The 15,729-nt window shown below is 37.1% G+C and overlaps 1 protein-coding gene across 1 annotated transcript in view; it reads right to left on the bottom strand.

Annotated features, from left to right (window-relative positions):
* Nucleotides 1-15,729, bottom strand: part of NAALADL2 (N-acetylated alpha-linked acidic dipeptidase like 2) — a 416,355-nt gene that overhangs the window by 230,647 nt on the left and 169,979 nt on the right. Inside the window, exon 3 of the mRNA XM_050712534.1 lies at nt 718-1,219. Coding sequence (XP_050568491.1) covers nt 718-1,211 — 494 coding nt within the window. The 5' untranslated portion in view covers nt 1,212-1,219. The remainder of the gene's footprint in view (nt 1-717; nt 1,220-15,729) is intronic.

Below are 15,729 nucleotides of genomic sequence, written 5' to 3' on the forward strand. Positions count from 1 at the left end.
TAGACATTTTATAACACTTCAGATCCACATCCATAAAATAGGTACTATGGATTGAAACATTGCTTTTTCAATTCAGTAATTATTTTAAACAATTTGGGAGAAGGAGTTATCTGCCTGTGTTCTAAAAACAAACAGCAATCTTTCACAGTTCAGACTTCAATTTTACCTTTGAACACAGGCAGAGTAAAGGTTTAATTCCCCCTTATAGACTGAAAGACAAAGGCAAGGATTCACACCGAAAAACAAAAGCAAGGATTCACGTATTTGCCAGAGATTAAATGGAAATTTCTTAAAGCACCAAATATTACAAGTCACAATCTATAACCTTGCTTTTCAACATTATTTGATGATTGACAAGATCTAGGAAAGCTGGTACCTTCTATATTTATATTCACTTTGCATAGTCCATGTTTTTCAATTCCTGTACATTAAAGGTACTATTAATATATTTAGCAACATAACATTATTGGAGCAAAAATGATCATCCTCTTAAAATAAGAATATTTCCATAACAGCACAACTAATACAAATCCACACCACTATAAAAATCATTTGAGTTTCATTCTCACCTCCCCATACATAACTGAAAGTTTCCCAAGTATCATGAGACTACTGAACACATGTAGAAAAATTCAAGGTTTGTAAGTAAAACAAATCAGAGCAAATCTTAACATTAGCACCTGAAGGCATTTAGAGAAAAAATGTTAAGGTACATACCTGTAAATCTGTTGAATATTTTCAGCTTTGATTTCCTTGAGGATTTCACGGTAGATATGAGGGTTATTTGGTTCTGGAGATGCTGGGGGAGAAGGACATTTCTTGCCTGAATAATATCCTATCACAATTCCAAAAATAAATACAATCAAAGCAGTGCAAAATACTTTCAGTATCTGAAAAAAGTTGCAGCGGTTATTCTTTGGTGCCTGTCTTGTGTAGTGTGAGATGTAGTCAGGGTCTTCCTGAAGTCGCTGGAATCTTCCTTTAGGAGAAGCTGATGGCTGGATGGGCTCAAGATCAAGGTCAGGGCTCTGTGAGTTTCCCAGATGATGCTGGACTGCACCATCCAGTCGGAAATGGTCAAAGCCAGGCTCCTCCAGCTCTTTTTCCATGTCCCATTCCAGTTCCAGTGCTGTGGCCTGGAGGTCATCGTTGTCAAGGTATGGAGAGTGCCCCTGTGCTCTCTGGTCTGCATTCACTTTGTGATATGCCATCTTTTTATCTATTAAAATAAATTAAAAACAAACACACACAAAAACTTAAGCATTTGTTTCATTATGTCCACGTAAACAATTTATTATGTCTCCTTTGAAAACCTTGGAGAACTGAAAATACATATTAAAAAGCAAAAACTGGGTTCTCAGTTTCACTCTGCTCATTTCCATCCACCTATTAACCTTTGTAGGATCAGTAGTCACACAATCATCAGTGAGGAAATAAGATATTTAAAGGGATATAATATATTACGAGGATACGAGGAAAGGGAATTGACAAGTACCAGTAGCAAACAGAAAAGTTAGCCCATTATTTTGTCAGTCTCCAATCTCCAAGATAGTAATAAAAATTTGAGTGAACACACAGTTTCTAAAACAATTATTTATCACCTGAAAGTCATTTTTAAAGCTTAACTGCGTGTATCAATTTCATTGCACACACCATCCAAAATAATGCTGTTAAAATAAAGTTGAAAAAATAAAAATAACTAATTTGCCTGATCTGATTCTAAACACATGGAAACACTAAGTTAAAAAAGAAACTTCAGGGTGACACTGTACTTACACATCAATAAAAGACTTCCTTTTAGATGGAACATTCTATTATTTATAACTATTTTAAATGCATAGCTCCTGAATGACTGATGAATTTACTTAGAAATTGTCCCAGCTGTTTTGCTCCACTTATTTTTTCCCATTTTAATGGATCAAAACCACTGGCAGGTACGTATTTATATCAAAATCATTCCTTTAATAGCAAGGCACTATCTATGGTACTTCTAAATATTTCTATGGAAGTATGAACCCTCTAAAGGGAACTCTGACCTCCAGTGCAAACATTCAAAGTCAATTTTCAACAAATTGTTTTCAACAGACTGCAACAATAGGGTGCCATTTTCCTCCATACTTTGACAATAGCTATTCCATCACGCAAGCATCTGTAATTTAGGGCTTTTCAAACATCAGGCAGACTCATCAATTAGAATAAAATGAAGATTAAGATATTAAACTTCTCACAGTGATAGATATCAAATGATATCTACAACGCCACATTATCCCACCATTTTTACATTTTAAGGCATTTTCTTTCTCTAAGACTTAACTCCAGACAACATTATTGAGGCCACATAATAGATTAAGCTACTCAACACCAAAGTAGAATTTAGCTTTTGTGCAGCTCTTTGAAGAGAACAAACCATTAGAAAACAGATAAAATGAAACAGCCTATTGTCCGCTGAAAGACTACCGTGCTCTCTACAATTTACAGACCCTTGTGCAGCCGTATAAATATCCCCTGTCTATAACTGTCAGGCAGTCCAGCAACAGCCAAGAGAGCATCTAGTTGAGGTATGTGTTTCCAGTGTAGCTATTGTATACACTTTGCAAATCAATTCTCTACCTGCAATCCAAGTCCTTCTACACACAGTGGAAGGAAGAGTTTAGAGTGAGCTGAACTAAAGCATCCGAATCTGTGTAATTAAGCCACATCACTTATTTAAATAATAATAATAAAAAAATGTTTGTATCTAACTTCTAGTTGAATCAACAAATGGCTTACATCTGCAAAGCTTTTATTTTGCCCTTGGTGTAGCAGGGTGTTTGAAGTGAAACTTTGTGCAAAAAGTTAAAGCACATAGCATAATTTCAAGCACATTCGAATCCATGGCCTTGAACATTATCCAAGTGTTGCTGGAAAACCCACAGGGAACCTTTTAAAATCATGTTAGTGTCCTTAAGGATCAAAAAATTGTTATCAAAAATATCCTGCCTGAAAATACGTAGATAGTTCAGATCTTTAAAGATTCTGGTCAATTTAGCAATCACTTAAGTGCTGCAGTTCTGAGGTACTTTTGTGCATCTTGCCACGATGCATGCTTAAAATTATGCATATGCTTCATTGCTTTGTGGATCAGAGAACAAAATGGAAAAAAAATATATATATATATAGCTATAGTAGTATAAAATAATACATGCTTAATTCTTTCAGGTGAATAGAATCATATATTCATAAAAATGTTAGTTCCAAGGAACCTTTGGAGATTATCTCGTCCAGTATCTCACTCAAAGTGGGATTTATTGCTGCTATCAGATTCCCTTTTTCAGCAGAAGAAACAAGGCTCAAATCAGATGTTTGACTTGCCTCAGTTTCTCAATATCTTTCCAGAATTGAAGAATCCAAAACCGGATGCAACATTTCAGTTGTGGCCTCAGAGTACAGGAGAGCAAGAGCTGTCCTAGATCTACTGAGACATAATCCTGGTAGGCTGTGAGCTACCTGACTTGTTCATAAGTGCAGCGCTTGCCTCGTGCCCCCAGTCAGATGCCTCCTGTAACGCCCAGGTCCTTCACCACTATCTGCTGCTCAGTGAGGTGCCCACCTGCACTGATCAACAGGTTGTGATGGCCCTGCTCCACAACCCTGCTGGTCTGGCTGAACTTTTGGGGGCTTCCATTTGCTCAACCTTCAGGTTTGGGAAGGTCTCTGAACTGCAGCTCTGCAATTCAACAGGTCAACTTTTTCCCCAAAAACATCATTTGGGCAACTGGGCTAACCAATCTTGAAACTATTTATCTGCCCTTTTGTTCTGTCTTCTTCTTTGCTGGTGAAGGGATTAACTTGCAAACTGTGAATGACAGAGGTCACTATCGGATAACAACTGCCCAACAACCACATCTTTCCAACTCCATTTCATACTGCTTCTTATTAGAAAATAATTGGAAGAGAGGTTTGTCCTTCAAAAATCATTACTATATAATTTTGACTCTAGAATTCCTACAGTCATTTAACACAAGGCTTTAGTCAAATGAACAATCTCTTATCAGGTAACTACGGTATTACCCATAGCACAGGAATTAAAGGCAGCTTTAAGATGCAGTTGCATGGCAAATGATCTTGCTGAGTTTATAAATGGTGACCATTGTGTTTCAGTGGTACTTAAGATTTCTCTGCATTTATGACATTTTAAAAACATATGTTATTGTTCAATGAAGTGCGTTAATAAAGGTTATTTAAATCTCTACACATAAGCACATAATAAGAATTCCTATGAAATTTCTTTCATGGCTGTTAATGCAGACAAGTAGTAACCACAGCGTAGTTAATCTCAGCAATTCAGTATTCACATAAAGCACCAAAATCAGTTACAAAACTTCAGAAAAAAAAGCTAAATGAACTAAAAGAAATAATAATTCAATTCAGTTTTGTATTTGAGACCAGTCTTTGGTGTAATGGATCTGCTCAGCAATGCATCTGAGTTAGTTAAGGAACACGAAGAAGGCAAGCTGCAGTTAATGTCTTCATTTTTCTAGTAATATTGCCAACTTCATCATTTGAGTGTGAAGACACAACTTACCCAGAAAAACTGAGATTAGGGCCCATAATGTATTTAGCTCTGCCAACAGTTATCTTAGAAAGTGGTCTCCTGATTCTGAATAATACATATATTCTTTTTATATTAACAGTCCTATTTACTACTTGGCTGGTTAAGGAGGTACCATGACTTAAAGATTATGTATTAAATGCAATCTTAGGTAAGAATTTGAAAGATAAAGGAAACATTACACAGAGAATAACAACATAAAAGACAATAGAAAGATGGATAAACTGTAAAGTCATGAAAAGCCATTCTGATACTCTAGCTCAGTCTTCCCAATAACACAGACCGTAAAAAGAACATATTTTTGAAAGATACTTTTGAGAACTTCAGGAGACAGAAAATCCAACCCATCTGCCAGCAAGCTGTTTCAACATTTAATTGTTGTTAAATACATGTTTTATTGTAAGATAAAAGAGCAATTGCAAAATGCCAGAAGTCTGAACGTGCACCAAGCAAGCTTGAAAGCTGTTTTGTAGGGACCGCAAAGGGGATTGTAAATTGTGGAATACTGGACATAGCAAAGCTGATGACCAATAAAGCTGATGTCTATTTCTATACTTCCACTTATTTGTGGGTAAAATGTTTGTAGCGAAGTATCAATCATATTAAATATCCTTTCAATTAGGCATATGCATGAAATCAAGAGAGTCAACCTTAACAGATCAATAACAGATCGTTATTGCCTTAGCAAGTCCATTTCAAAGCTATCTGCATGCCTTTGATCTTAAAATAACACATTTATATCCTACCTGATAGGTGCATCTTGTTATGAAACCATCAGAAACCTCATGTGATGTCTTTCCTGCTTGAATCCCTTATCAATGAAGCCTTTGAAAACTATCTAACAAGGACTACATGAAAGGTGTTGCATCTGTACCACCACCTCTAATACCTCCACAACAGAAAGATCAGCTTATACGAATGTTTTATGCAACCAACAAAGACCAATATGAATATATTATGGTAAATTCCCCTAGCTTTGTGCATGGTGCTGTAGTTGTCAGCTTACAGATAGCTGAGACAATTAGCAGGCTCATTCACAGCAGGCAGAGTGGCAAGCGTTAACATGCAAACGCCTTCTTGGGCCATTTAGCATTCGTTAACGAAAAGGCAACTTTTACCCACAAAATGTACCAAATGAGTTGACTTTTCTGTATAGTCACAGAAAGAAAAATCTGGGGTTGTTAGTGAATCTCAATTTTAATGATTCTCTATCATTTTAAATGTCTTCTCGGTATTCCCTATACAGAGTGTTAAACCCCCAAAACAGATAGATCATCATCTGTTGGCAGGGCAAATAGCTGTGTTTGTTCCAGAAATCAACACCCACAACACCTACAAGTCTATCAAACGTATTTGACAACAATTTAGTACTTTGTTAAATGAGACGATGACAAGTTTCAGGCCCAGACAAATTTCTCCAGTGATAAGTCCCTGAAAAAAAAAAAAAAAGTTGTTTGCAGAAGAGATTATGATGCCCTTGTCAACAGCAACATTACAGTACACTGTAATACCAAAAAAATGTGATACTTCCATCATCTCTTCTGTAATTTTCTGCGGTAATGATTTTTCCTTTCCTCATATTTGGGATACATGCTTGGCAACCAGTTTAGTTACAGGAGGAAAATTAAGTTCTTTGTCACTCTGCACAACAACTATATAAAAAACAAATGACAAAAACCTATTTGTCTGTCTGCTGCCTTTTCAGAGCCTCTGAAGTCCTGGGGCTTGGTGAAAGAAGAATTGCCAGGAAGCTCCTCCTGGCCCAGCATCACGAAGCTAAAGCAGAGGCAGCGGAGGATGTGTGGCCTCCAATATGCTGGGCATGTATTACTAACATAGATCTTTTCTACTCTGACACGTTTAGTTTTTAAACACATATCTGGTGAAACAAAACTCAGAAATATTTACTGATCTTGCAGGAACTAACAACATCCGTGAAACACGCAGAGCCTACCGAGGAGGTTTATTAAAACTTCAGCTTAACCAGATCAGTATAAATGGCTCAGTTACAGAGTCTGTGCACTTCTTATCATATATGCTGGTGCCTTCACTTGGCTTCCATTTTCAGAACGGCTTTCCCCTCTGTTTCTGGTAGGTTCTGGCTCAGTTTTCGGGGTGTTCACCTGCAGCAACCCCAGCCCTGCTAAGGTGCCGCAGACACAGAGCTCTGCCCGCTGCTGGAGCTGCTGCCCTGGGGTGGGAAAAGCTCGCCTCACACCAAGGGGTTCTCTGAAAAAAAAAGTGCTGTAGTTCTTGTCCCTGCTTAGCATTTCAGGAACATGAAGACATTGTGCAGTTACAACAAACAAAATATATTTGGAAGGGGCATAGCAGCAAGAAAACGTTGCCCATGAAAGAAGAAATCAAGTCTGTGTTTCAGCCAGTCCTTGCCATAATTCAGTTTAAATGCAGCCACCAGTGGGTCCAGGGAGAAGCCACCAGCTGAACACCTCTTGCCCCTCACTCTCAGTGGGATCGGGGGGTTAGCAGCAACCTCCTCTTCCTGAAGAAGATGCAACCCACTCAAAACACTTCTGTGAACACCGTTCCCCCTCATACAAACTGCCTATATTCTAACCTAATATTCAGTTTCCCTACACAGCACGTTTTTCAGATTCAAGGTTTTATCAATAATACATTTTGCATCGCATTTCTCAATACATAATAATTGCCTTTAAAAGAAAAAAAAAAACACAAAGCTTTACAAAGACAAAGAACTATTATTGGGGTATTTGCATTTAGGCTTACAGTTGAATTTTGTGTGAAATAAAATTATTGTAAATGGTGTTTAACTTGAAAATGCTGACAGCAATAGCTGCAATGAGGCCATAGCACTTCTTAGGAAAGTTAATTTTATATGACTAATTTGTGCTATAGATTATTTTTTCTTTTTCTTAATTTTGCCAGTCACTTGCTTGGGCACATTTCACTTCAATTTTTTTTTTTTTCCACCAAACACTTTTTGCTCTAATTACAGTCAATCATATTTAACTTTCTTTTTTTTTTTTTCTTAACAATAACTTAGTAATTTTAACTTTAACAATCTGAAAACTGTACACTTGCAGGCTATTACACTTTAAGGAAACTTGGCTAACAGGAAAAAAATAGTCACTTTTATAGACGAGCTACAACATCATAAACAACACAGTCTGAATTCCCGGTTTTAAGCTGTCATTGCCAAAGTCTAGCAATGAAAATATTAACACATTCTTTGAGGGGGAAGAACCACAAAAGATGACCCCTGAGCAGCTGGGATGCAAGATTTTGTGCCCTTAACCTAGTCCAAAGATAAGAGGTGGACATGATTCAGCTATACATCTTCAGTCTAGCACCTGAAGGGATCCATCGCCCCAATGTACAACATTCAAAAATCTGTTTTAAAAAACAACTCTCCAGACAGAGGCTTTCTCTATTAAACCTGCATGTGTCACTGATCTCCTACAATTTTTGTTCCCATAAAAGAGCTAAGGCTCCAGCTGAAGATGGCGAGTACTTTCAAAGACCAGAAAGTAAAACCAGAATCGACAGTGGTTTGGAGGAGTGCAGAACAGAGCCCATCTACAAAATCCCTGTTACTCGTGGTGATACAACACAAAACTAGATTATATAGGCTGGTTCTCAGAGCTTAGGATGAATTTCACAAATCTACCTGGTCACAGGAGATATATCATAATCTTACCTAGGTTCTGTGATCTTCCTGTTAGTAAGCAAATCTTTGTAAGTTAATTAGTAAGTAAATCCTATTCGTATGCAAATCTTATCAGTAAGATTTCACCAGCAACTCAGAAAGATACATGACATATGAAGCCCCAATGTCTCATGTTAAAAGTAGTTTTTTGGATAAATCATATTGTAAATGAAATATTTAAAAGGCTGATACACAAAAAAATGTTTCTATTGTCACCATCCTATGATCTTCTAACTTGCTGTAGAAAGATAGGTCAGTACTTAAAGAAATAAAAGCTTATTTCAGAGTGTATTTTATATAATTTTTTCCATTTCTCGCTCAGTGGGCTTTTATTGAGCTTTATCAATTTCAACAATGACATGGAACCCTTAGAAATAATATATTACAGAGCTGAAGATGGCAACGTTTACAATGTAGCGTTATTGGAATTTTTCTATATTTTGATGAATGACAGTTTTAATGATTCTGTGCATGGTTTATAGCAGAAAACACAGCAAGGCAGCACCATAATTTTCTGCGTTTTTGAACAATCTGTATCCAAAGAATTCAGAAAATAAGCAAGTTTACTTCACAATCACGCCAAATTTATTTTCTGGGTGAACTCGCGAATGTTAAAGCTCAAGTACACAGAGTAAGGTTGCCACGGCAACTGCTTCTGCAAACCAAGACGGGAATGTATTTATGAAAGCACATTTAAATACCCATATACACGTGCCGAGGCACACTGACATTCCACAAACACGTCAGAAGGCAATCAAGCTATTCACCTGTTACAGGGCCTGATCCTGCTCCTGGCAAGGCAGGACGACATTTGCTGAAGCCATCCAGCTGCAGTGACCCGGTGCACGACACACAGTGCCAAGTGGTTTCTGCATATCGTGGCCATGCACGAACCCTTCGAGCCATTACTCTTGTTTGTAGGACCTCAAGAAGGAAACCTTAATTTGCCATATCATGCAATATTAGAAGATTTAGTGTCACTATAGCTACAGGGAAAGAGTGGAGTGGTAATATGTTTGGTGTCCTTTGACTTTTTTTTTCTTCCTCTAAATCTCCACTGAAATAAGCTGTCAAGTTTGAGAAATGTCAGAGTTTGGTCATTTGAGTCTGCCTGGAGGTGTAATTTTGCATGGTGTACAATTCCTGTGAATTTATCACAACATGTTATTTCACACATAGTCAACATGGTGTGACATTCAGCATCCTGAACGCGCCAATGTCTACATGCTGAAATGAGTTTATGATTTCTCTTTAAAGCAAAACCCAAGATGCATTAGTTCAGGTCAACAGAGGAATCCTCAATGGATCCCTGGGAACAAAAAAATCGAAGCAAGCATTCCTTCTTTATGCTTTTGTCTGCACCCACACCTGTTAGGCAGTTCTGCCACAGTCTTGACACAGCCCTTACATACCAGCCAGCAGTCAGTTCAGTGTGGAAACATCTTACACTATAAACTTCCTTGTTCACTTAGCTGAAGATCGTTCATTTTGCAAACACATTTAAGACCTATGATGAAGTGAATCTGTACATAAAGCTCTATACATCAGGAGTATCTATGCTTGCAGTACCTTTGAAGGTGAATTTTGCACTTTGGTGTTAGCCCTTCCAGAATTAACTCACGGAAAGCAGCTGGATCTGATGCTCTTCTCTGCCAAGCTCCACCCAACTATAACCACAGCCCTGGGAGAAGAGAGAGAGCTGCTTCCAGGGTATTCGGTTTGTTCACTATTTTGTCTTTGGCCTCTATTTGATGGACTCCCAGTCATCACTTACGTACATTTCTCAGCCTTGCTGATATGGATGAAGATGATGGTATTACACTGAATAAATTAGAGAAGCCCATTATCCTAAATACCTCAATTCTCAGTTGTCCGTTTCTGACTGCTATATTCACTTTTGACACCTACAAGTTGACAGATCAACTTTTGTACACGCAAAATTTATCAGACTGCTACTAGACTGAACTCTGAGCAGTTCTTATTAATACTGTGAGTCTGCTCTAACGAACTTAAAGTCATATTTTCTTAAAAAGTAAACACAGTACTTTACCACAAACAGAGAAGCCTTCAAGAGAGCATAATAAATACTTCACAATGTAAAATAAACATATCAGCTCCTTTAGAGGAAAAGGTTTTTAAAAACCTTCTTGATCTTTTAGGGTAGGCCACATTTTGTGCCTATTAAACCTTAAGCTGTTTACACGGTAATATTTGTTTTTCAGTTAAAGACATTAACAACTGAGGATAAGCAAAGTGTGAAGTAAGACAAGAACAAATATGAAAGAAATATTCTAGAAACATATACCTTAGTATACTGAGTTAAAGTAAGCAATAAACTGTATAACAGACCCTGATGCTAAAAGGTGTTACAGCATTTGCCACCTAAATCGCAAGAATCGTGCATGAGCAGAAGGACCAATGGTTTGCACTAGTGAAGATTTACACCATCAGTTAAATGTGTGCTGATGGTCTTTGAGAAGTTGCAGCATACCCATGTTCAGGAACATGTTCTCATACAACACTTCATTCCAACAAAGCAGTGTGAATCAAAAAATGACAACTTGCTTATACCAGAATCCTTAAACAGCAAAAGTCACAGAAGAGCAGCAGTGAATAACCAGTCACTAAGAATAATTTGCATACCAGCTAACATGTACAATTAGTTCTGCTCTTGAATTTCCTTTAGATAGCAATATTAATCCAAAAAATTTCCAATGACGGCAATGAGAGTAGAATAAGTCCTACCTTCTCTGTGTTCGGCAAAAAACAAACAAAAAAAACAACAACAAAAAACAGAACATTCATTTCACAGTAGAACATGTTACAGCTTCTTAAAAAGCTGGGATAATGCATCATTTATGCCAATTCTCTTAATTCTGGAAAGTTATGTGGAAAAGTTGACAGGAGTTCCGGAATCATAGAAAAGTTGGCTGGCGGGGCCCTTTGGGGCGCCTGTGGTCCCACCTCCCACTCACAGAGGAACCGCTGCCACGAGCACGCCAAGGCGCCTGGTCCTTACACTGAACTCATCGAGCATGCAACCAGTGCTAAAGGGTTCAATACGAACAAAGATTATGCAATTTCTCTCTTTTTCTCTACTGCTGATAGATACATCTGTTTCTTATTAAAAATAACACCACTACACAAAAATGCAAAAATAAAACTCCTCAAACCTGTAGTAGAACCAGCCTTTAAAATCCATGCAGGCATTTCTGCCTAAAAAACAAACACCAAAAAAAAGACAGAAATGGAAACAGAAACAAAAGCCTTAACACAGAGACGTAACAGCCATGGCATACAAAATTCATTTCCATTAATGAGACAAGGTAGTCCCCAGGCCAGCGCCCTTTGCACGTGAACCGTGGTAATCAGATTGTATGAGCATTTGCCAGAAACTCATGGGATAGCAAGCAACTAGAGCTATATAGCAAGCACAGCAGATTAGCAGTTTGCTAAAAACTGCTTGACTTGTAACCCTTGAAACACATGAATGATGCAGACTTCCTGAACCACTAATAAGTGAAGCATTTCATTTATGTGGTTAGTATTTGTTGCAGCCTTTGACTCAGTTTACATGTCACCAAAATGTGTACAAAATAACCTTCATGGCATCTTTATGTGAGAAAGTAGAGAATAAACAAACAAGTAAGGGCTGTGTCTACTCAGACTTCGTCACACAAACTTCCTGTACAACTTTGCTATTGCTCTCCTACATCTCAAAAAAAAAAGCCTTTCAGTAACTTCAGCAGAGTTGGAGCAAGAAGACAGAAATACAAGCATTCCTACCAGGACTCTGCAGCAGCTCAGCAGGCTTGCGTATGAGAATATACCAGTTCTTCAAAGGTATAACAAGATTGGATCTAGACTCGAGCAAGCAAGCTTTTCCTTTTTAAGAAGCCCTATTAAGTGAACCCTTCAGCCGGAAGGAGGAAAACAAATCGGGACTTCGGCTTTCCTTCATCTGGCAGTAATACATTTAATTGCTTCCTAGCTTGGGCTTTATCTGCTGTGTTTTCCCAGTGACAGGAACAGATGGAAACTCTCCCTACTTGAGACAACCATGTTTTAAAAACACTTGAGAGTTTCAAGGGAATTTCAATGTCATTAGATCTGTAACGCTTTTTATTGACTTTATTCCCAGCCTAATTCTACATCATCTCAATCACCAGTTCTCAAATCACCGTTTGTACAGAGCTAGAAGCCATTAAGAAACCAATGTTCTCAAAAAACAATCCACAAAACAAAGAGAATCAATAAGCCAATTTCCAAAGGAGACAATTTTACAAAAACCAAAAATATTATCTTTAAGTGACTTTGAATAGCAGTGCAAGAAACATTGCTATTAGTGAGGCTGAATAATATAATAACCTATTAAATTCTGCAAATTCCTATATATTTACACAATGTTAAAAAAAAAAAAAATATATATATATATATATATATCAGAATATGAACAATAGCCTCCTTGCCTGACTACTTTTCCACCACAATACTTAGGTTTCTCCTTGAAGGAAGAAGAAAAGACTTCATAGAATAAATGAATTTGTAACCGATCATCATTCACATGCTTCTTTAGTCTTTCAGAAGGCCTCTGAGAAATTGCGTCAATTGTTATAGTTATTATTATTAGGTCCCTGGTCTTCTGAGCTTTTCTTTCTCTTATGAAATATCACTAAAGGAACAAAAAGTGTAGAAACAGGGAAACAGATCTACAGCACTATGCATATTTTCTTCAACTTCAGAAGTGGAAAACTAATTTTTAGTTTCCCCAGAAACGTCATTCAAAACTGAACATCCCTAGCTTTATTTTACATGTCAATTATTCCTCTTATAAATAAAAATGTGCATTTGGATGAAATATTTTTTTTTCCTAGTGGAAATGTTTCCCCTCATGAAACAACTTAATCAGCTTTATTTATACATGACCTAATTTCAAGCTCAGAAAAAAGTGATGTCAAAGATGCCCATTAGCTTCCATGGAAGGAGGATCAGGCCATGCTATTTAAAAAAGCAGAAGTGTTCTCTTCATTTAGGCTATTTTTTGCAGTGAACTGTTGTCCACTGAGCTTCATACTACAAAGTTTTCTGTGATTTACATCAAGGAGTGAGAGGCAAATCAGTCTCAAGTGAAAAGTCACCCAAGCTAATGAAAAATTTAAAATGACTAAATTTATAATTAAGATGAAGCAAGAACTCACATTAGAAAGCAGTTTGTATATTAAGAAAAATTCAAGAGCAAAACGTTGAATGCTCTTTTTTTTTTTTCTCCAGCAGTGTACACACACAATTCCCTTTATTTTAGATACACAGGCATACCTATAATTTCTGTATGTATTAAAGGTATTAAGAAACACCCTGAGCTATTTTAAGTACAGCTCACGGCTTTCATAATTTATTGATGAACAAGGACATTATTAAAAATAAAAGACCTTCAATAGCACTTAAACGTAACACTGTTTTGAGACTAAATGTCAGACAAAAGGCATGCAAATGTAAAACTCAGTAAGTCGTTAACCACTGCTTCATCACCGAATATTGACACCACCGAAATACAGCCTGAAACAACTAGGTTTATTCCAATAATGCAAACAAAATCATTACAATTACAGTACTTTTCACGTATATTTGTTACACTATTTAATATTTTATTTCTTCTCTTTAAAAACACAAAGCTACAACTCAGCTTAATTTAACTGAATAAAGATTCGAAGACTAACTTCACAGCTATCTACTCCAAAATGCATGGTCAGAATCTACTTGAACAAAAACTGTCAGTACCATTACCAATCTTCATAATTTTGCCAAAAAAAAGTCCCAAATATAAATGTTACGGTCACACCAAAAGCCTACCACACTGAATATAAAGACAATAACCCCAAAGCAACCGTTATGTCACATCACCATGCAAATAATGTGTAAGCTGTCCATAAACCTGTTCAGACCTGTAATCCATTTTTGTTTTTCCTTTGCTTTTACATCTTGGAAATAATTAAGCCTCCAGTTTAGCCAATTAAAGACTGCATGCCATTACAAAACCATCCTGGATTTTTTTCTTCCACTGCTAAACTTAGTCGAAAATAATTGCAGCGAATGAAATTATCTACCACAGTTACCATCTGGGACATGAAAGTAAATATTTTAATTACTCCCATTGTAATTTGGGACCCACAAAGACCAGTATTTGGGCTACATATGGAATTTATTTTTATGGATTAATGTCAAAACAGGCAGACGCGACACTTGAAAAGATGGTTGGCTAAATGCCTGTAAGCTTTGTTACCTAGAGCAGACTACCACAAAGAGCTGGAAAATGGGAATTTACATCCAGGCTGGTTGTTAAGCTGCTGGGTGATCTCAAATACTAAATCAGATAAAAGACATTGACCTCTGTTCTAAAAGCATTTTTGTAGTTATCATTGAAATGAAGAGATGACTCTCTCATTATAGATGTAGATTATCAAAAAACTCCTGACAGTTTTAATGACTGCACATGGAACTTTGGGTGTGGGAAAGGAGAACACTTCACTTCAGGCACTATTACTGAGTGGGTACCTGTAAGTACACATCTAACATTAGGCATTAAAGTTAAAAGGTGCTTGTCCTCCATAGTGATCTCCCAGCGAAGAGGAAAGGAGGACTGCAATCTATTAAATTAATGAGAAACCGAAAAATAAATATAAAGGGTATGAAATATAGAGAGGGTATTAACTTCAGAGTTTTTGAATACAGCACTGAAGGAAAGGGCTCGATGGCTTTGAAAACAGCATCCGTTTTATCAAGGTCAAAATGACCGCAAAATGAGCAAGAAATTGCACGTGTTACATAACAGAGTACTGTGAGCAAAAACCTCTTACAGCACCATCACAACTTAGATTATTCATACAGCCAAAGAAAAAACAGAATGAATTGTCAATTAATGAGCCAATTAAGAATTTCCAGTTTGAGTCTACGGTCCAAGATTAATAATGTTTCCTCCACAGGTTGCCCGATCTATGAAATTCCTAGCCCACGTATGTTTGAGATGATCATGTTTTGGTTTTGACATACAACAAACTCCTCCCGTGCACTGCTGGGGCTCCTTAACTCTTGACAGTATTAAAGGAAATTAGTACGCTCTGTTTCTCTGAGCCATACACTAAGTCCAGCAGAACTGACCCAGCAATAATTTTCCATTATGCATCACAGCTTTTATTATTAACAACTGAAAGTGTTTTCTGTTTTGTTCATTTAAACTAATAAGACTATCCTCACCAAGACTTTTTACTATTTACTTTCTTAATTTTAATGAAAAATGAAGACTGATTCTGGCCTGAGACAAGATGTAACTTAAGACCGAAGTCTTAGTCTATTGGCAACACATGCAACATTTTGCAAGCAGCGAGTACTCAGTCAATTAACAAGTATCCAGTTTCCTTGTAAGGTAGGCTGGTATTACAGCAATACCCCTATA

This window comes from Cygnus atratus, chromosome 9 (assembly GCF_013377495.2).
Source record: "Cygnus atratus isolate AKBS03 ecotype Queensland, Australia chromosome 9, CAtr_DNAZoo_HiC_assembly, whole genome shotgun sequence".
NCBI classification, from domain to species: domain Eukaryota; kingdom Metazoa; phylum Chordata; class Aves; order Anseriformes; family Anatidae; genus Cygnus; species Cygnus atratus.